Raw genomic sequence first — 21,892 nt, 5'->3', positions numbered from 1 at the left:
TTTGCTCTTCTATACAAGCATTTTAGTTTCTCTTCACTGCAGAATTAACACGGACTGTCACTATTCTATTAAACCTTCACTATACAAAATCCCTTCACTCAGATTATGGGGTACTTCCAGTTTAACTGCACTGCATCATTCTAGGGGCCATACCTGAATTCAGGCCTCACTACAACTTGGCAGCAAAAACACTTTTCAGATCTATGAGAAATGACCTATCTCCATTCCTATGATTCAGTAAGTGCAGGAGGATGGAAGCACCACCACAATTGGAAAGAAATAATTAGAAGATATCAACCTCATATGGAAGGAATGACACATGATCCCAGAAATCAGAGCTACAAGGAGTTCTAGTAGGAAGTTTCTGTGGGACTGGTCGTAGGTAGACTAGAATAAACTGTGCCTGATGAGACTTGTTCCTTTAAGTAAACTTATGAAAATACATATTTAGTACTTGTGACAGGTTTCTATAGAAGACAGGGTGTCAACTCTCCTTAAATCACAAATATCTTATTGAGCTTCAACATTTAAACTGAAAAAAAATCTTAAAGCAGAACTCAACTGGCCATATTGCACTAGCTTGCACAAACTAGTCCAATTCATGCCCTGCTACAATATTACCATTAGTTAAAAAGGCAAGCATGAATCTAGTTCTCTGCTTCCTAATGTTCTAACATTTCAATATGGAGATTGATTTCTTGTGCTCAAAGGAAAGCATATGAAACAGTTTAACATCTCTTGTATAGATCCTTTACTGCAAATTACATCACAAATTAAATTATGTGTTGCAAAAGAATCCAAGGTCAAGAAAGAAAATTAACACATTGATTCTCAAACAGTTTCTAGTGCACCTTAGAAAAAGTTTTTCTTTTTATGCAGGGCAGGTGTGATTGCTGAAATTCCCCTAATACCAGCACTCCTCCAAGGCAGCATCTGAAGCAAGAACCCGAATTGAGGAGCTTCAGGGATCCCACAATAGCCATGGTTCTGTGACAATCAGAAGTCAAGTCAGCTGGTGTTTGTCAGAAACACTGTAAGCACTTCAAGACGGGAGAGAAATAAAGCTTTGAAACCAGGCACAATGCCTACCAATCAGTGCTGAGAGAGAAACAAAAAGCATTGAATTCGTCTCAAGCAGTCTGCAAAATGGCAAGACAAACTCAGTAAGAAATTCTTCAAACAGTTGAATTGTATTACTTCCTTTTACAACTTTCCTTAATTGATGCCATTCAACTTTCCTTCCTTTTTGGATCAGATTCTGCAGAAAACATCACTCTTGGTTAATAAACTTGGTTGTACCCACAAAGAACTTGGCCAAAAAGAAATCAAACATTAACCTTACCAATGTAGAAATTCAAACTCCTTGCTAATGGAAGAAAAAGCCAAATTCAATGCTTGCTAAAAATGCTTATAAACTCTGGGTTAACACCTGGTTAATTCTTCCAATATGTGATTTTTCCTTCTGCAAGGCTCCTCTCTAAGAGCAATACACACAATTTAAACACTCTGAGCTCCTAATAATGATTGCTTATCATACAACTTGTAATTACATTTTCCAGAAATTGGCCTATATGGAAGCATTTTATTTTAAGAAGTCAGTGTGCAGCAATACTCTAAACAGAGTGTAAAGAATATTTTCAGGAACACTCTGTAGTTATCCAGTGCCTGGTTAATAACACATAAGATAGAGCATTGTGACTTAGCCTCTCTGAACTCAGGGAAGCTGAGAAGAATTGCATACCCACTTCTGAAAAGGCCATGCTCAGAAATGGCAAAAACATCTCCATGTACAAGCCCTTCAAGAGGTACCAAACCGGTATTTTCCTGTGAAAATGAAATCTGAAGTAAATCAGTGACAAACACCATAGCAGTCAATCTCACTATGCTGATACACTCTAGATCTGACAGAATGGAATACCAGTAAGGATAGAGGGCACCCCTCCTTAAAAACTAAGAAAAATTACAAGGCACTTATTATTTATGAAATCATGGTCATCCAAAGCATTTTGAATGCTAGGAACTGGGCAAGTACACAAAGCAGAAAAATAAAGGAGTTATTTGGCCACAAGGATTTAGTCATTTCGTCTCTGGAGGCAGCACAGCTGAGTGGGCTGTGAATAGCTGACAGCTCTCTACATGGACACACTCTTTATTATTTTACTCACACAAAACCAAAATGATATAAAGACAAGATACTTGGCAGTGTGTAACTAGAGATACAATTGAAAAAGCATTCCTAAGTTAGTTACTTGGTATTTCAGGTCTCTAGACCAGTCATATTCTTTTATTTGTTGCTTACATATCAGTTTTCTGATCAGATGAAAACCCCAAAACAGTTACACACCACTTCACTTCAATAGCAGAGAGGACACATTACATCATCTATAATAAAAGGCTCTTCTGAGATACTACACTAAGGAACAAGGATGCCACATCCTAACTTAAAAACCTGTTTTCCCCACACACTTTAATCATTCCAAGTAACAGGGTGTCCAGGTGAAAGCCTTACAAACCTTAGAAATGTGAATCTAAGCAAATCGGTGTTTGTTTACCTGGTGCCAGTGCCTGGTTCCCTCAAGCCAACAGCACCACTTTCCATGGCCTCAGTGGGGTGTGGAGCACACCCATCCATGCCAAAACCAAAAGACAATTGCAAATCTTTAGTTTGACCTCAGGTACAATAAGGGCCAAAGCCCCACACAGATCTAGCAGGGCCTGCATCAAGCTCATATCCCTCTTTTCAGCTCTGTTCACAAGCACAGAAGGAAATTATTTAGCTTCTGCTTGAATACAGCACTGAAAGACTAAAGCCCTGTACCACCTTTGAGCATTTGGCCCCAACTTTGCAAACAACCACCCACTTCACACAACACACACAGAACATGGATGTGCAGCTCTGTACACTCATGGCTGACTTGGGGCAAGTGTCTGCAGTGGGACTAAATTCTGAAGAATGCTCCTGTGCCACTCCTGTAAGCAAATGGGGACCTTCTGCACTTATTCTCAGCACTGCTGTCCTTCATGCCAACCCAGAATTTGGGAGTGAGAACAGCTTACAGCTCAAAGCCATTGCAGCCTTCAGAAACTCCTCAGGTGGCTGTGCACACTGGAGTACAAGAAAATATACAACAGGTTTGTCAAGAAATTTGCAGTATTATCAAGGATCAAACCAGCAGCAGACAGCCTGAGAGTGCATACAAAGCAGTGATCATCTTTAAATAATTATCTTGGTCTAATGTGCTAAGAAGGTTTTTCAGGAGACCTTTCTTATCTTCTGAAACAACATGCAAAAATAAAACCCCACAGAATTTCTTCAGGTTTAGCATTGAATCACATCCTTTTAATTGCTGAAATAAAAACACTGAGAATATAATAATCTGTCTCATACTAGCAGAAAAAATGCACTTTAGGTTTTAAAGTCTTTCAACTTTTCTAACAGGAAAAGTTATTGCCCAAGACCCGGGGATCACTTCATTTAAAAAAGGCTTTTTAATGAGATACTACTTTGATTTCACTAGTGCTGGAAACTCAGCATTGCTTATTTCCATTGAAAATAATTTAAATTTCTACCATTCTCCTAAATTAGAGTGGTGAGATATACATTCAAGTCCTGCTGCATGTAACTTGCTTGTTAAAATGTCTTTCTGTAGCACTGCAGAAGTTTCTTTTAGAAGGAAATGCCAACACACATCAAAAAACCCAATCTTACTTCAGTACTTGCTAGGTTTGTGATCTGTGAGTAAGCTGCTAAAACCACTTCTCTTGATCAGTTTCACTGATAAACAAAGCACACTTTTGCCAGCAACACCTGAAACAGCTACAACTTCTTTCCTTCCCCTTTGACATCTGCAGCACCTCATTCTAGCACAGCTTCTCCCATGCCCTCCCCTTCTCTTCTGGGCTCCTCACAAGCCCCTGGTGCCAGGGAAAGCACAAGGATGCTCATGCACACACAGAAAAGCAGCAGCACCTGTGAGAACGAGCACTCTGCTGCTGCCAGGCACAGGAGACTCCACTGCACACTGAAGCTCAGCATTTCCTAGTTTTACTGGGCTGCAGAGTCAGGTCTGCAGGTCATTGGTAGTCTTCAATGAATTCTCCATCAGGGACTATTCTGCTGTAGCCATGGGATAACCTAAAATTGAACTTTGTACTAACACAACTTTTTTGTTGGAGATTTTAATCATCATCTGCTGCCAGCATTAACTTCTAGGATACAGCTGGATTTCCATGCTCATATGGTAAATCATCCCCTGGAAACACCAGATGTGACCCTAATATGGGAGGCTACCACCAAAACAAGCCTTATGGCATATGTGTGCAAGATTTGCACCACACCAAAGCTGAGTTGGGACAGACAGTATTCTCACATTATTAACCTAAAAATATTAGCCTAAAACACTTTGGGCAAAACAAATTTGTCTTCTTAGAAAATCTTCTTCATTATAAAACCACAGTGAAGAAGTCTACAGTGATACTGAGGTATCCATGCTGTGCTAGACATTCTTCCACAATGCCCTTCAACTGAGAAGCACTAACTAGATTTTCCTCAAAGCTCACCTCTTTGGCCTCTGCTTAAATCTGATACTGCTTTCTTTTACAGCAGCTGTCCCACACATCCACATAAATAGATTAGGAACGGAGATGCAGTTTAGGCAGTTTCAAGACAAAGAAAAAGATTTTTTTGCAGAACTCAGAATAAATTACAACACAGAACAGCTCTTTGTATACTCTTTGTGACAAGTGAGGAAAATTCTGATACCAGGAGCCCAGAGGAGCTCCTCATATAACCCTGATGAGTTCACAAAGGTTGATCTATATTCCAAACTTCAGAGATAAACAATGTTAAATATTAATAGCCACTCTGATACTGATGATAAATTTGTCTTTATTGAAGTACAAATAATGGAATCCATATGCTCTCCTCTACTGTTCTACAACACCACATTATTCATGTTCTATGACAGTTATTGTTTGCTGTTCAATGGGGGTTTGTTTGGGTTTCTTTCTTGGTTAGCTGGGATTTTTTAAGCAATCTCCCTACAGTAAAAACCTCAATAATAGTGAGCTCCTGTTCTTCCCAGTCTACTTAACCCCTTCAATAAACAAATCTCTTGGTACAGGATAACTTTTCAGTATTTACTAAGAGAATGGAGCCTCCAGTCCATTTCTATGCCACAGTTACATCTCCAGCCTGCAACACAAAGGATTCAGCAGCTCACAAGAATCCTTAGCCAGCAGTGACTACAAAGGGGATTTCTCAGACCAGCCCAAACTCATCATGCACAAAGTTTTAAGAGCACACTCTTCAAATAAGAAAGAGAAAAGCTGAAACTTCAGAAGGACAAGGAAGTCTCACAGCAAACTCCACCACATGGGCATGTTGCTGCTGCTTTCTGTCTGGTCTGTCCTCCCCTCCCAGACAACTCTCGGCTCTGTAAGATATTATCAAAAATCTACTCCTCCACCTTCACATAAAAGGCTACCTGTAAAACAAAATGTAAATTGAGGTGTCAGATCACTTTTTCATAGTACTTGGTTTTAATTTCAAACATCTAAAAATAGAGCAACTGCTTTACTTTAAACCTCCAAAATAACCTGATAAATCTCTTCCAAAAAATATTTACCTTTGAAATAAATGAAATGCTTATTTGAAATTAAAATATGTTTATTTAGTTGAAAGTATTACAGTGATTTTAAAATGAGGAAGCTCTTTACAAAAGGAGGAGAGTCTTTTAGAAGCTTGTGGTAACTGTGAAAACATCAATGGTGCATATTAATATGCATATCCACACATGCATTTTATTTCATCAGCTATTCTCTCTAAAAAGTGAACTAACCATATTAATTAGGCCTGTCAGTACAGCCAAAATTCTGAAAAAATAGTAAACCAAAGCGATATACAGTTGTTTTCATGGCAAGAACATACTCTGTTATTAATTATGCCAGTGGAAAATAAAAAAAAGAAAGAGAGCAAGACAATGAAGAAATCAAGAGATTAAACACTTTAGTTTTCATAGGAAAAAAATACAGTTGGAAAAAAAAAGTTTTACTTTGAACTTGCCAGGAAAAACAAATGAAAACTACCAGCATATGGATTTGAGAAAAAGAGCAATGTTGGCATGGAGACCAGACTGGAGGTTCACAAAAATATCTTGTCTTTAATTTCACACAGCTTTTTTAAAAAGGAAGGTTTTTTTGTGTCAAGCTATGCTGCAGCACTGCCTGATAATGAAAACAAAAACCACCACAAAACCTTGTGCCTGCCACGCTTCTGCTTTCCCAGAAATGCAAATGGTAGTAGAAGAAAACCCACAGTCAGAGAAAGAGGCAGAGAATCCTACCAGGGCCTGTAAGTAGGGTGTTTCCCATGATTTACACAGTTCCTCCCCTGAAAAGTTACACCTATAAGTAAGCAGGGGTCAGACATTTCCTCTGCTGCCTGGAGTGGTGCCTTGATCCTCCCAACCAGCTCTTAAACTCTCTTGGCACATCCCTACAAGGAGTGTTTGTGAAGTGAGCAGGGGGATCAAATAAATAAAAGTAAGAACAACCTCTAAGCAGCCTGAAGGCAGTCCCAGCTCCATGGATGAGTTGCAGAACCTGAGCAGAGCATTTCCTTCTCCCTGACACGGGGGCTGCTGCTCCCAGGGCTCTTCAGCACGACCCCAACAAGCAGGAGTTGCTCAGGCACACGCTGACATTTTGCTGCACACTGAAGCAGGCATTCTAGGAGAAAATCTGAACTGGTTTTGTGCACACACCTGCCAGGCTGGGTCCATGCAAGCCAACCCCAAGAGAGAAATGCAGGGCAGGGAAACCCAGCCAGGAACCAGCACGGTGCTGATGCCACTTGAGCTCTTCTCACTCACCACCACAACCTTTTGGCCACAGCTGGGGAATTCACACTGCACTTCCTAGCACAGCAAGGCTAATTTTTCCAGCACAAAAATGTTCTTTCTGCAACCCCAATACATCAGTTCCTGTAAAATTACAGTTGAATTCTATCAGAGCATACAATTTCAAAAGCAGGGCTTTATCTATTTCACCAGATTTTTGTCAGCATCTCCAGGAAAAAAAGACCTATCCCAAATCAGAGCCAGCAAGAACATAACAATGGCTGGTACAGTTAGCACTTGTGTTTTGGATCATTTCTCACTTCCCTCATAGTCATGGACAGTATTTAATCAATCAAGGCAAGCTCCTCTCACCTCTTGAGGAAGTTCCAGTTTAGACCTATCATCCAGTCCATTAGAGTGCAAGCCCATGAGGTAAGGGACAGGAGCATCTAGAAAATGAAGGAGGGATGCTGGAAGGATAGGAACATACACATGCTGCCACTGAAATGGAAACATTAGTGCTGTGATGGTCTCTGCCACTGTCATCAGCCTCTGATAATCTGAAAAAGATCAAGAAAATTAATTTTTTTTTTCACAAATACTTTTAAGTAAATGAATTTAAATTAAAGAAATTAGAAGTTGCTTGAAAACAGAAACCACAAAACCCAGTGCTGAGTGGCATCATAATGAAAACCCAGACCTGCACACCCAGCACATTTTGCTGAAACAACAAAGAGAGCTCAACCCAAAGTAGGTCATTCTACAAGTCATATGGAAATGAGCAAACTAAGCCTTAATGCATGCTAAGTCACTTTCTGCTACCTATACCAGGGTCACCAGGAACACCAGTTTGAACACAGATGCAATACTGTAATCAGCTAAGAAATACATCAGAAATAATTTATTTTCTCTGTGCTCGGGGCTTTCTATGGAAGCCTTGGATGAAACCCAAGGCATCTGGTATCTCTCAGATAAACATTTTTTCAAAGAGTGTTTAAATGTCTATAAAGCACGCTGTATAGCAGCCAACCCAACAGTGTGACTGAAATAACTATGCAGGAAATGCAAAGGATCAGCTTTGTTTAGCCTTTGCAATGCACGACCAAAGCCTCAGTTCAATGTAAAAACAACTCATGCCCTCCTAGAACTTAGGAGTACTGTTAAATCTACCTGTGCAACACACTAAGAGATTTTTTTATGTAGCACTGGTGGCTAGAGCAGTTCACACTTCTGGGCAAACATTGCACCCTCCTCATCTGTAACTACAGAGTCATCTCTAAGGGTTTTTGAAATCCCATAAAGAGGGAGGCAGCACCAGATGTGTGTTCCAATACAGCTGCTGAAACATCCCAGCTGCCTTCCAGCTGCCAGGCTGGAAAGGGTATAAAACACTCCCACAACTAGGGCAATTCCTCCCTTCTGTCAGGCTATAAATATAGCACAAACTGGAGACACAGGATGCCTTTTGATACTGCAACAACATCCAATTCCAGTCAGGAAAGGGGAGGGAATACAAGGAAGAGAAAAAGTCAGTAACCTTCATATGCGTGTGTAGTATTAAGGTGTGGGGTATGCATGTCTTCTCTCACAGACAGTATGAAACTTAAAAAGACACTTGAATGGGTAGGCTCAGGTGCTGAGGTTTCTGAAGCTGTTGCACATTGTCACAGAGGGCAGATGAAAACTGTAAGAATAACTTTTGTTCTAAACACTCTGGAGAAGAATTTAGCTTAACTGTGGCTCAGCCCAAGTTGATGGTTTTGATTCTATCTTTTAGCCAGCCTCCACTCAAGACTTCAGACAGTAGAAAAAAAAAAAAAAGGCCAAGTAATTAAGTTCCTGGCATTCATGATTAATTTTGTCTGGGGACAACATTGTAGAGTTTGGGGTCTGCAAAGAGCCACACAACCTAAGAGGAATTCAGCACAGGTTTTGCTAACATCACCCATAATTCTGCAACTTAGGCTTTTGATTTTTAATCTTCATATCAAGCTGTGCTGGTGGAAAAGTTTATTGCATGGAACCCATCACTGCCTCACAGCAGACCTGCCACGAAGGACCCTTCAACCAGAACAGATGAGAACAGCTTAAATAGGTTAAAGTTTTTGCCAAAAGCTTATTTGGACTGAAATACCAATGAACATCACAGCAACACTCCCCTACTCTGCCTGGACACCAGCTTCTGCCTACGTAGCTACGTACGGGTTTGCAGCTTTAATCACAGCCTGACTGCAAGGAAGTGATGAATTAATGATAAGCTTTGGGAAGAAGAGGATTCTATCCCATACCCTATTTTCTTCAGTTTTTAAAGGACCTTTAAATGTAGCCATAGATACACAAACATTGCAGCTGGTTTGTATTCAGCTTGTTTATCTGGAAGTACAAGTCTTAAAATAGAAAGTGTTTTCCCACTACACAAAACCCCCTGTCTGATCCTGCAGGATAATTTAAATACAACTTCTCCCTCTGTCATTAAGCTAACTTTAGTATCAGCCTTCCAAATTAATTACAAACTAACATCAATAGGTCAGAATTGCTATCCACTGGGCAGGTATCTCCTGCCACAGAGCTATCTGCAAAAGCAGCTCTCTGATCCTGGATATCCACATGGCTTAAGCCATTCCCAAAGATTTAGCCTGGCAAGCTGCAGCCTGCAAGTAACAGTGACTGCATTCTGCTATTTGCAAAAGGCAAGGACAAAGACAAGAACATAAAAACAAACAAAAATAACTCCTATGTTTTCATAAGTTATACCTACCCAGAGAGGGTATGGAGGGAGTTTTGGGTTTAAAGAAGCAAGCAGCAGAGTTCTTGTACCAAAGAATTACAGAAGATTTAAAAATAACAACAACAAAAAGATTAAAAGAGTGAAGAACTGTTTTCAGTAGTGCTGTTGCTCTTGTCCCTGAAATCAGAATGTGCTTTTTCTGGTGTCAATGACACGATCTTTTGGCCTTTTATTGTACACAAGCACTGTTAGGGAAATAATGACATATGACTAGGGCACTGTTAGATAGGAAAGTGCTTAACTGATCACTGTGCAAGAAAAATAAAATCCACTAATTTTTTTAATATAGCCACTTAAGAACACAGAAAAATCATGATTTTTTTTATTCTAACCAACTGCTGTAAATAAAATACATTATCTCTTAAAGTGTGTATGAGAAGTTACACAACAGTATTTATCTGTAGAAGACAAAAAAAAAAAATTGAGAGATTCTGTGCCTGGAAAAAGAGGAAGAGGATGGAAAGATGCTGGCAGCTCTAAGAACCATAATTCCACCTACCTATTTTCACATTCTACCAGAGAAAAGTCTGTCAAGTGCCTACAGAAATCCTCTGACTCAGCCAAATTTAAAACAATTACACAAACACATTTTGGAACGTCTTTTCCTTTTAATCTTCCTACTTTATGGATCACAATGAAATACTGTTGTATTTGTCAAGTAACTCACAAGCCACTTCAAAAAGCCCTGTAGCTGCAGTAAGAACCAGCTGTGGTTAGCAGAAGCAGTGGGGTGCAGTATCTCCTGTTCAGTGTCTGACAGGGGGATTCAAGCAGCAAGGTTCCTAAATCACTGGAGGCATAACGAGAAAGGGTCCTATGTAAGAGATCAGAGCTAGGCAGTACGGAGTAATACTGCAAAGACATTAAACTCATACTTCAAATCTACAGAATGAACGTAATTTTAAACAAGTGAAACAAAGATGGGGAGGTGTGATTCAAAGGCAGAGCAGAAAAAGACCCCTTATTTGTACTGTAACATGGCAGCTGCCACCCAAAAAATAAAACTGTCCTAGATCACAATCTGTGGCAGCAGTGCATTTCATTTCTCCTTTTTTTGTTTCTAGCTGTTTAGAAAAATTACCTCCAAGCAGATTTCACAGCTGTCTTAACTCAGCACACACTTCTGAGAAGAGCTCTAGGTGCTCTGAGATAAGGAATGAGTCTATTTCACAGTTACAAGAGCAACATGAATTGCAGGAATGCAAACCAGCTCCCACAGAATATCTGGCAAGGGCACTTCCCACAGGCCTCCAGCACCACTGACTCTTTCCAGAGTTCCTGAGCACTGGCTCAGCACAAGCAGCATCCTCAAATCCCTCCCTCTCTTACAAGCCTCTGACATTTTTCCAAATGGCAGACAGGTCTCTCACCAGGACAATCAAATTGAGGCATTCATTCCCTTCACTTGGCTTACAGCGATCCAAAATACACAAGGCTGTGCCAACATAGTGGGACAAAAGAAGAATTTCCAGAAGCATCAAGTAAGAAATATGTCAAAGGAATCTTAAACCAAAACACTTTCACTGCCAAATGAAGTTACTCCTACTCCAAGGACTGACTGAAACTTGAAACACTAAAATAATTTGTGTCAAAAAGGATTGCACTTGGCAACAAATTCATTGAGACATATAAACATGAAAAGGTTTGGGTTGGAAGGGACCTCAAAATCATCTAGTTCCACCAGACCTCCAAGAAGTTTGGGGTTTGGTTTTTATTTTGGTGGTCTTTTGTTATTTTATGTGTGTTTGGTTTTGGGGCATTTTTTCAAGTAAATCTTACAAATCTGCTGATCCTGACATGTACTGTTCTAAATCTAAATCCACCCAACTATACCATAATCTCACCTGACCTAGGAAAACAAGAAATTATCTCAGTCACCTCAGCTGTCATGGGTCTGAGCATCAAGAAATTCAACAAACTCAAAGGATATTTTAAAACTGAGAATTTATATTCTGAAGGACCACCTAGACCTCACACTGGTGTGCATGCAAGAACATGAAAAGCCTTTACAAAAGTAAAGCAATTCCTGATTCCACTTAGAACTGAGTGGACAATCACCTGTATCTCCATTCAATATTTCCTGTTTTACAAACAGATGTTACTCAACCATACTGAAGAAAGAGCAGAATATATTAGGAGCATAATCCAGTTGAAAAGAATAACAGAGCCAAAAAAACCAAAAACAACAACAAAAAACCAAAACAAAAAACCAGAGGGATTAAATCCCTCAAAAAGCCCTTAAGAGAAGCTAAGTTTAAAAAAAATTGCCTACTATTGCTGAGGAGGCAGTTCTGCAGCCAGTTCACCAAACTTGAGGGTCAAAAGACAGCAAACGAGTAACTAAAATTTTTTCTACTGAAAGAAGACTTTTCAACCAAAACCTAAAGCGAGAACTTGACAGAGAGACAAAACACCTCCATAAAATGTACAACACAGCCCATCTCGGCCAAAGCTTGGAGTGAGGCAGGAAACAGTGGACAGAAGCTGTCCTAACTGATCCCTCATCCCTCTGAACTCCAAGTGTCTAAGCCTGAAAACAGAAACTCACAGTGTTCCAAGGCTATTTAAGGCTTCTTTAATTAGCCACTGATCAGACCTGGAAAGGGCCCAAGACAGAAAGCTGAACCTATTAAATGGTCTTGGAAAGAGAAGCCAGAATACAGCAGAAGTGAGGTGGGGTCCAGCCTGGAAAAACAGAGCACTCACAAGGTGATGGCCTGGAAGGAGCTCCAGAAGCACTGCTCCCACATGGTGATGCACACATGGAGCTTCCAACCCACCACAGGAATCTGAGACACCTCTCCAGGCCAACACCACCACACCCTTCTTCAGATGGAAGTGCTGAAGTTTGAATCCTCCATTGGTGGGACACAGGTATCCACAGAAACTTTCCTTAAATCTCAAACAGACCAATGCCTAATCCATTTCAGGGGAAAACGTAAAAGAAGCTTATCTGCTAGACAAGTATTTCTAAATTTGCTATGAACAATAAGAGCAATTTGTTTTCTTAAATCCATGACAGTAACCACTATAGAGTTCAGTAAGTCTTTTTGACTGCATCTGAATTACTGTGCAGTTCAGTGTCTATACAACGACAACACCCTGCTGCCATTACAGACTTTTAACCACTCTAATTGTACATACAAATCCATCCTTGCTCTAATCTATGCATAGATCTTAACACACAACACAAAATCTGTATTTCATGCTTGAAGAAGGTTGCTGATAAATGTAGGTAATATTTTGTAACTAGTTACCATTTGTGTTCTTTCTACCTATGTCAGTTACAGGACATAGTTAGAAAGAACACAAATGGTAACACAAATGGCAACTCAAGGGAAGTAAACACTGAAAACAAATTTCAACAACACCATGGACTCTTGTCCTGAATTTGTCTTGGGGTCTTTTAGGCTTCCTAACCATTACTACAAATTAGTGTTCAAAATGCAGGTTTAAGGCACACCATTCTGAATGGATGAGTCTGGACTGTTAGTCAGCTTGGGTCAAAAAAATAAAAAAAGAAATTATCTTTTGGCATAATTCCACACACTCTGCATTAGAGCAACAGGATGTGGAGAAAGAAGGCCAGTATCCACAAATTTCAACACAGAAAATAGATACCACTCCCACACTACTCACTAATTGATAAACATGCTATTTCAGCTCAGTTGCTGCCTATGCTCTTCAAAGCAAGCTTTAACTATGTTCCTTCAGAGCTATAACAGGTCTTAATGGAGATTTGGGATTTGAGTTCAGTCAAAACTTTTTTCGGGTACTTCTCTTTCAAAGAAACAACTGAAATGTGAATTTGGGTACTCCAAGAAAAAATTGTATTTGCATGATTAACTCTTTTTCAGAGCCAGATGCATATATAATTAACTGTGTATCTTTTCAAAATGCATGGCTTAGTCTGCAGAGATAGCAGGGAATTCAGCTGAGCAGCTAGACAGGAACATGAAAAAGGCAAACTGCTCTATCCAGCAGCACAGGTCCAAAGCCAACAATAAAGGGGCCAGCCAAACCACGAATAGAGGAGATTATGTGAAAACCCAGTTTTAAATTTAGGTGTCTAACAGCAGGAGCTAATGCAAGACTCTTCTTTACCTGAAGACCTGCACACAGATCAGCCAGACTGCAATATCATGCTCATGCCACTTTAATGCAGCTATTCTGCTGTTTGTGGTGTTTTTAGCATTCAAGACACAATAAGACCTTGTGCCAGTACAACTACAAGATAAGAAAACAAAACCCAAGTACTCACGCTGTGAATAAAGCAGTATCTGAAACTCCAAAAGGGCACAGGTAAAAAGTTGAACCACATTTTCTACTCCAAGCAATTCAAAAACTTCTTTAACAGGAAAATCAAACAATGGTAGTTCATTGGTGCTTGGCCTCTGGCAGATAATTGGTCCATAAACACCTGAAAATTTCAATGACCTTCCTGCTGGAGGAAGAGGAACCTCATAGAGAATATTGTAGATGTAGCTTTCTAAAGGTAGTGGCGGTGGCTGAGGTGAAGTCACTGCTTGGTGAAGTTGTTCTAGAACTTTCTTACAAGCTTTCATGAAAGACATTGGGGTAATCAGACAAATGCACTTTGAGACATAAAGTGTGTCTCTGCTGATGTCATAGGAGTTAAATCGCTGTAGCTTTGAGACAGAGGTGCCATTGCAGTCCCCAGCACTGCTGCAGCTCTCCTTGTCATTGGTGGGTGGAGTATGAAGGATGTCATATTCAGCATTGTGCATATGATACAACGTCTGCATTGCACTGCAGATCTGTTTGCTAGTGACTTCCTCAAAAAACGTGAGAGAAAATCCAAATGTCCGCGAGCCATCTTCACGAGTAATAATAAAGGAGTGGAATTGAGGTTCTCTGGAATCTGCTTGTGTCTTGAAAGCAAGCCCTTTAGGCATACACAGCTACAAAAAAGGGAAAGGGGAGACAATATCCATTAAAAAATGCTTTTCTCTCCCCTGTCTGCAGCAGGGGGGAGAAGCATTGGTGAAAATGGGATTAAAATCCACAGACTGCATTGCATTTCACCTTAAATTCTATTAAGTGCTACATTTCTGTACAGTGATATGGGTCTAAATCAGAAAAACAAAAGGAATGTATCAAAAGGGCTGCATGCAATTTCCATTGAAACTTATTACTATTTTGTTACCAGTCTCATATTTTTTATTAATAAAATAATAAAATTCAAACCCACATAAATGGAAGTATTTTTCTGGTCACCAAGACCAGAAACCTGACAGAGAAAACTACTATATTTTATCTGAATTAAGACACACCACGTTCTATTAAATGGAAAAATCACACACAAAAAAAAGATCCATTAATTGCAGACTAATTTATTTCTCTACTAATTCTCTAGAATGTAACAAAAAACCCCCAAAAGTCATGAAGTGATACTGACCATTCCCACTGCATCCTGGTCAAAAGGGTTCCATTCAACATTCTCAGGATAGCGAGCAAGAACTTTGGATTTAAATGTGCGTCTTAACGGAGTCTGTTCAAAGTTTTCCCCTACAGATGAAAGAAAAATACAGAAGTAAAATTTCATTCCCTTTTTAAGCACAAGCAAGGCCAAAAATCAGGACATCAGCAGGCAGACGCAAGGGTAAGTGAATTAAGGACACATTCCTTTTAAGAGAAACAGAAAATGCAAGACAGTTCGTTAGCATTATAGTCAGACTGCAGATATTAGCAAGGATTAGCTTTGTAACATTTCTGTGTCGCTAAGTATCTGTGCTTTTCCTTAAGTGTGGCAATCTTGAGACTGTGGTCATAACAGCAATTCTCTAAGCCACTCCTCAGATATTTCAGATTCTCATTAAAACGCAGCAAAAGCTTCAGTTTCAGTGCAATGTTGTTACTGAAGAAAAGCACAAATAGACAAAATGAAAAGATGATGCAACTTTTAGACAGAGATACAAGTGACATCATGAGCTCTCTTAATTTCATTTTCAAGACTCAGGAAAAAAGATAACCACCATCTCTTGCAAGAAGTTAGCTGTGAAGGAAGAGTCTAGAAGGTTAGAAGATCAAGAACCACATAAAGGTCCATGAAGATAGAGTATCAGATGAACAAAGTGCTTTTTTTATTTTTCCCCACACTTTTTCCTTTACCTTCTGTTGCACTTGAAATGAAACGGCTGCCACCATCTCGGGTTTTAGAGGCCTGAATATACTGGCATAACGCTATATAACAAATAAAAACAACACTGCATTATACATTTCATACTGTTGACTGTGATCACTGCTAACACATATCAGCAAAAAACATACAAATATCCAGAATTAGCATGCATGACAGTCTCCTCCCCTAATATGATTTTTCTGCATATACAACTTATAGGAATTTCTCATTTTATGTACATATTTCTAGAAGGAGACGATCAGTATTTAAGAGAAGCTCACTGTTCCTGTACACACAGAATACTGATGCAGTAGAAATAAGCTGCTTGTGAAATTGAAGTTTCACATTTTAACTAGAAAATATTCCCAAAGAGCAGATGATGCAACTGACTCCAACGACAAGACCACTTGAAGGCCTTTAGAACTATATGAATTTAAGTGACATGGTCCATCTTTCCACAGCTGCTATCCATACACTAGATTAGCTCAAAGTCTTGTGTAGAAGCTCCTAAATTTCCTCCAGAGCAATGACAGCTCATTGTGATAGCACAGAACTTTCTGCAGTGAATATCCTGAGTGTGAGCAGTTGCTTTAAAAAAGCAAAAACGTACAATTGCGTATCTTAAAATAAGCTTAGCTATATTACTAGAATGCAATTAGCTAAATGAGCATGCAGCTGTTGACAGCTGCACTAACAATCAGGCACAATTGCATGAAATCATATGCTTTAAATAAATGGAACTGTTTCAGCAACACCTGCAAAACAGAAAACACATTCCAACTCCTCTCTTGTTTTCTTACATGCAGCAATTACACAGCAATAGAAATTGATTTCAGAATTGGTTGGGTTTGTTTTGCACGTCTAGAGTAATATTTAAAGTTCAATTTCAAAGCCAAGTTAGAATCTTTATTTGGCACAACACTGACTTCGACTAAGTAGCCATAGACAGAGATGGTTACAGCACTGTCTCAGCACAATACAGAACCTAACAAACACATCACACCAAACCAAACAGAATTTCCAGTGAATGCTTAACAAGTCCTTTGACAGCTGAGAAGCCTGGTAACTGTGGATTTTCTTTAACCAAGTCTTAAATATTATCTCAGGGAACTTATCCTGAATCAGGACCTAGGACAGGTCTCCCAGTACCCAAAATATTCACATCTATTTTGCAAATTCTCTGGGCTTTAGCACCGAAATAGAAGGAGGCATTGCTTCTATTATTTGTCTGAAAAATCAACAGCTCAGCTAATTTTCACACAGAACCACACAACTACATTGTTTATTAATCTGTTCAACCATATAGTTCAATAATATCATTGTTCAGAAAGAAAAAAAATGTGTATTTGGGAAAATCTGAAACATAGAAAGATGAGTAGTTAGGAATACGTAGACAGATGAATAGTTAGGAATAACCAGGACACAACGTCATTGAAATATAACCATCTTATGAAAGAGTAGGGCCAAAGACAGAAAAAATAACAGCATTTGCACAGCTAAAACAACCATAAGAGCTGAAAACAAACATTTAAAGAAACTTTCAATCTCCCAGAAAGAAAAATGGACATAATGCCACATCTCTACTGACACAAACATCCACTCAAGTGAAGTCAGTCCTCTGTAAAAAGCTTTTAAAAGTATGTCAGGAGATTTAACACACCTACTGTTTTCTATATTTACATCTGTGCAGATGATGTAATGTCAACTTTTAGATAATTGAGGAAAAACCTCAGACATGTACTAAGCCGTTTTGTTCCTTGGATGTTTTTTTTTTCATCTTCCACACACGTAGAGGAGAGAAAATACATGAAGGCCAAATTTTCTCCTGAACTAGGAAACCACACAGCACAATCACTGAGTTCACCTATGTGCAAGGCTATACATTTTAAAACTAAAAAGAAAAATAAGAAAAATCTGGGATTTGAAGACCTTTTCATTTAGAGTATTAACACTGCAAAATACATGATGCTGCTGGTTCCTTGTGATTAAAAAAAAAACCCAAACCCTAACAAACACTGAATGGATGTTTACCTATTTAAAGAAGCCTTGCACCATCTCCTCCCAAGAGACATTCTCGCCAACACACTCTTAAATTTTTTAGAGCTGGAGCCTGTCTGTAATTTAATGAAAGGATTAAAATTGATTTCTGGAAACCACTGAGTCCTGATTCAGACAGAAACATAAGGCAACCCTCACAGGCCTTGCTGCCATCCATCAAGGCACTCAGCTGTTGCACAGACACTGCTGCTGCCAGAGTGCCCCAGCAGCACCCTTCTCTCCTCTCCACGCTGCCCTGCCAGAATGCTGGCTGCCAGCTCTGCAGGATGCTCCTTTCCCTTCCACAGCAGCACAGTCTCCTATCCCCAGCTAGCTCTTTGGGGAGAGCCTTCATGCTTGGAATACCACAAACTACTGGATCGTGCTGGCTCCCAAAGACACCGATTCAAACAAGGCAGGGAATGTCAAGGGACAGCTCGCCGACATTGGAAATTCAGCCCAGGTGATCTCTGTGAGTCCAGGACACTGGACACTCTGTTGTCCTGCCATTACAAGTACAGGTAACCTGAGCACCAGCATTTACCTTGCCTGGACTCCCCCTTCTCTCCTCTCCAGTGACTGTCACTAGACAGCCATCAGCAATGGGGAGGGGGGAAATCCATAAACAACACTTACTTGCATCCAGAGGCAAAAAGCAATTAACCCTGAATTTCTAAATTTATGATCAGCTGCAAACAGAGAAAGCCTGTTACAGCAAAACACCAACTGCAGCACATCTCCAGCAGCAAAAAAATCCCCTCAAGGTTTCAAGATCTGTCTCTGTATTAAAAGGATATTCTGAGTTGGAAGAGACCTCCAAGGATCATTGAGTCCAACTCCTACGTAAATGGCCATACAGGGATCAAACCACAGCCTTCATCATGCTCTAACCAACTGAGCTAATCTTGGTTAGTTGATTTATTCAGAAATAATTGAAATGGTTTTAATAAGAACAGTGAAGAGAAATTTTAGCAAATGCAAGAGACCAACCCACCAGCAGAAATGGACAGTTGTATTCTACAACTAAGAAAATGAAGGCATAAGAGGAAATAAACTGATGAAAATACGATGTATCCCATAAGATGAGATAGAGAGCAAGTCCCCACACCTATCAAAGAACTGTTATCTTCATATCCTGCTTTTTACATGGTTTCTCTCCCTTAGCAGAAGTAATGGCTAGAAAGTAATTTCCTTATCCAAGTTACCGTAAAGAGGTCTTAAGAAATTATTTATACATAAGTAATTTCTTTCTTTTATACACATTCCATGCAAAATAAAAACTTTGGGGTTTTTTAATGGCACAGTATTGCCTGCTGAGGACTAAAGAGGTCTTTCAAACACCATTGATGTTCCTCACATACACATTTACCACTGAGGTGTTTGATATATCAGAGGAAAAGCTCTACAAAAATCAAGATGCAAAATGTCACATACACTGCAAAGTTGCAACTACCTTGGACTTAAATCAGACTCAATGATCAAACACTACAACTATAAGATTATTTGTCAAGAAACGCCAAACGACACATAAAAATTGTAAATACCCAGAAATACTTCAGGAAATTTCAGGCCTACATCAAACCTTCAAAACAGTAAGAATCCCATTGTAATTTGCAATATAAATAGTATCATGAAAGCACAGAGAAATATCATTTAACCAAGCACAGTACATATCCACAAGCACCAGTTTAGTGCAGCCCTGGTACTGCACCCAGCAGGGGAATGACAGTGAAACAGAGCATCTCAGAATTTCTTTGTCACTGGAAAAAAAAACACTCCCTGCAGCATCCCACTCAAAATAGGATCAGTGAAACAACATGGATTAAAAATAAACAAATAGAGAATAAAGAAAGGGTTAACAAAGATTAACATTTCATTAATCCAGTTCAGCCACACAAATGGCTTAATTAGCTCATGGTGCTCTCCCAAAACAGGGGGGAAGTAAAAAGTGAACCGCAGACACAGAGGCTGTGAAACTGGTGAGCTGAAGAAAACATGGACTAGAGTTTCAATGCCTGCTAACTCCTGAAGCCAGCCCTCCTCCTGAGGCCCAGCTCACTACCTGCTGCCTCCTGCCATGCATGCCAGGTAATTGATTTTTCAACACCAGCAACCATCACCCAGCTCTGGTAATGCCCTTTGCTTCCTCTCCCATTTTTCACACTTTATCAACCCTCCCCATTAAACATGATAGATCCTTGCCATCCTGGAGATGGCTGAGCACCTGTCTGCCCATGGGTGGTGGTGAATGAATTCCTGTTTTGCTTTGCTTTATCTATTAAGCTATTTTTATCCCGACCTGCAAGTTTCCCCGCTTTTACACTTCTGATTCTCTCACCTATTCCACAGAAGGGGAGTGAGAGGCTGTGTGGAGCTGGGTTAAACCACACCTCGTGTTGTTTAAGACGACATGCATGAAAGACTTAAGTTATCAGCTTGCTGATCAAAAGGGAAGTCACCAGTTAGACACAGGCTCTGAGGAAGTCACCTTGGCTGAGGGATGTCCAGGACTGGAGGCTTGGTCTGGCTCCTCCTGGGCAGGCAGAGCTCAGCTGAGAGCAGTCTCAGACCACAGTGGGGGACACTTGACACCTATTGGGTTAAAGCCCACATCAGAGGCAGGTAATTCTCCAACACCTCTCTCTCACATCTTTTCAGTAAGCTGCACCTGATGGACTGAGTTGTGTGCATAAAGCAAACTACAAACCTGCTCAGGAAGACCCAGCTGGAAGACCCAGCTCAAACCAGCCCCTTTTCAAAGCGGCATGGCAGCTCACAACACTGCTCTAACAGCCACCCAATACCATTTGCAATATATGGAACCATGATGGGCTTTCAGTTCTAACTTCATTTACACCATCTGAAATTATGCTGACCTACGTAGCTGTAAATTGGACTTTGTAATTACCAGCATATTACAGCAGCTAATGTATGCACTGCAAGTATCCTACGCTGAACGAACAAGTACACCTCATTTTATCAGTGCCTTCCTGAGTCACCCAACACTGCACGTGAGCCACATCACCACAGAGATTTGTAGGGTATGCTGGAAACCCCCCTGGATCTCATTTTTATGCTGCTTTCCCCTCTTACCTGTGTTACTTCTCTTGCTGCTCCACCTGTGAGCAGTGGACAGCAGTGTCGGATGAGAATTAGGACTTACAAACTCATGGAGTTTCCAACCTATGCAGGACAGCATTGCTTTGGAAGTCTCATGCATCAACCTGCATGAAGCTATCCATATCAATGGATATGACTTTTTGATTATAACAAGGAAAGAAAAACTAAAATTCAATTCAAAACCTGTAAATGCCATCTACCAAGATTTCCTCAGCTTTGAGTGGGAATAAAAAGAATGAACTCTGAAGGTCTAATTTTAGATCTTTCCTGATTTACCCAGAGAGAAATATGATTCACTCTTTTCTGTATTCCTCTTCAGGAAAAGAAAGGGGGGAAAAAGGGTCTTCCCAATACAGTAATAAGAAAACTGGTTAGGTTATACAACTTGCAGATTCACCTACTTATGACCTTGCATAGATGTAATGTTTTCACATGCATTGCTTACAAATTTCTAATGCAAATTTTCCAAGAAAACTTGTATATAATTCTAACAATTCAAATTTCCCTGCTGACAAATTTCCCTAGTTTGCTTCTTTGTAAGACTGTTTTTAACCCTGGATTTTTTGTCTTCAATGTCTCAATCGCTCTTCTCTGTAAATCCTGCACTGCCATGAAAAGTTTCCATTTACATAATAGAACAGTGGCTTAAGTTGCCCTTAAAGAGAAAGGGAAAACCTGTTTTAAAAAAAGGATACTTTGCAAACAAAGCCTTTTTTAAACTGAGTCGTGGCCTTTTGAACATGTTGTCAATTTATTATTTGGTTTTAATATTTAGAAAGTGACTGCAACTCTAAAAATTATGCAAGAGTAAGAACTGCACAGGAACTTCTCACTTCTCCCTGTGTCCCAGCTAGAAAAAAAACTCTTTGAGCAGCTACCTCAGATGTAGACCAGCTCAGTTTTCACTCTATGACAATAGAGAGCAAGTCAGAAGAGGTTACCCTAGTTACCAGAAAAAGTGCCCCA

The 21,892-nt window shown here is 39.8% G+C and overlaps 1 protein-coding gene across 4 annotated transcripts in view; it reads right to left on the bottom strand.

The window, feature by feature from the left end:
• Positions 1–21,892, bottom strand: part of DENND5A (DENN domain containing 5A) — a 61,384-nt gene that overhangs the window by 27,236 nt on the left and 12,256 nt on the right. For 2 of the 4 annotated variants that reach the window (XM_021529483.3, XM_021529481.4), the window contains exons 2-5: positions 15,760–15,831; positions 15,047–15,156; positions 13,889–14,549; positions 7,212–7,399 (exon numbers count right to left, since the gene is read on the bottom strand). In XM_021529483.3, coding sequence (XP_021385158.1) covers positions 7,212–7,399; positions 13,889–14,549; positions 15,047–15,156; positions 15,760–15,831 — 1,031 coding nt within the window. The remainder of the gene's footprint in view (positions 1–7,211; positions 7,400–13,888; positions 14,550–15,046; positions 15,157–15,759; positions 15,832–21,892) is intronic. The other 2 variants (XM_021529482.4, XM_021529484.3) reach the window with 1 other exon arrangement.

Source organism: Lonchura striata, chromosome 5 (genome assembly GCF_050655825.1).
Source record: "Lonchura striata isolate lonStrDom1 chromosome 5, ASM5065582v1, whole genome shotgun sequence".
Lineage (NCBI taxonomy): Eukaryota > Metazoa > Chordata > Aves > Passeriformes > Estrildidae > Lonchura > Lonchura striata.
This window is presented reverse-complemented; position numbering and strand designations above follow the sequence as displayed.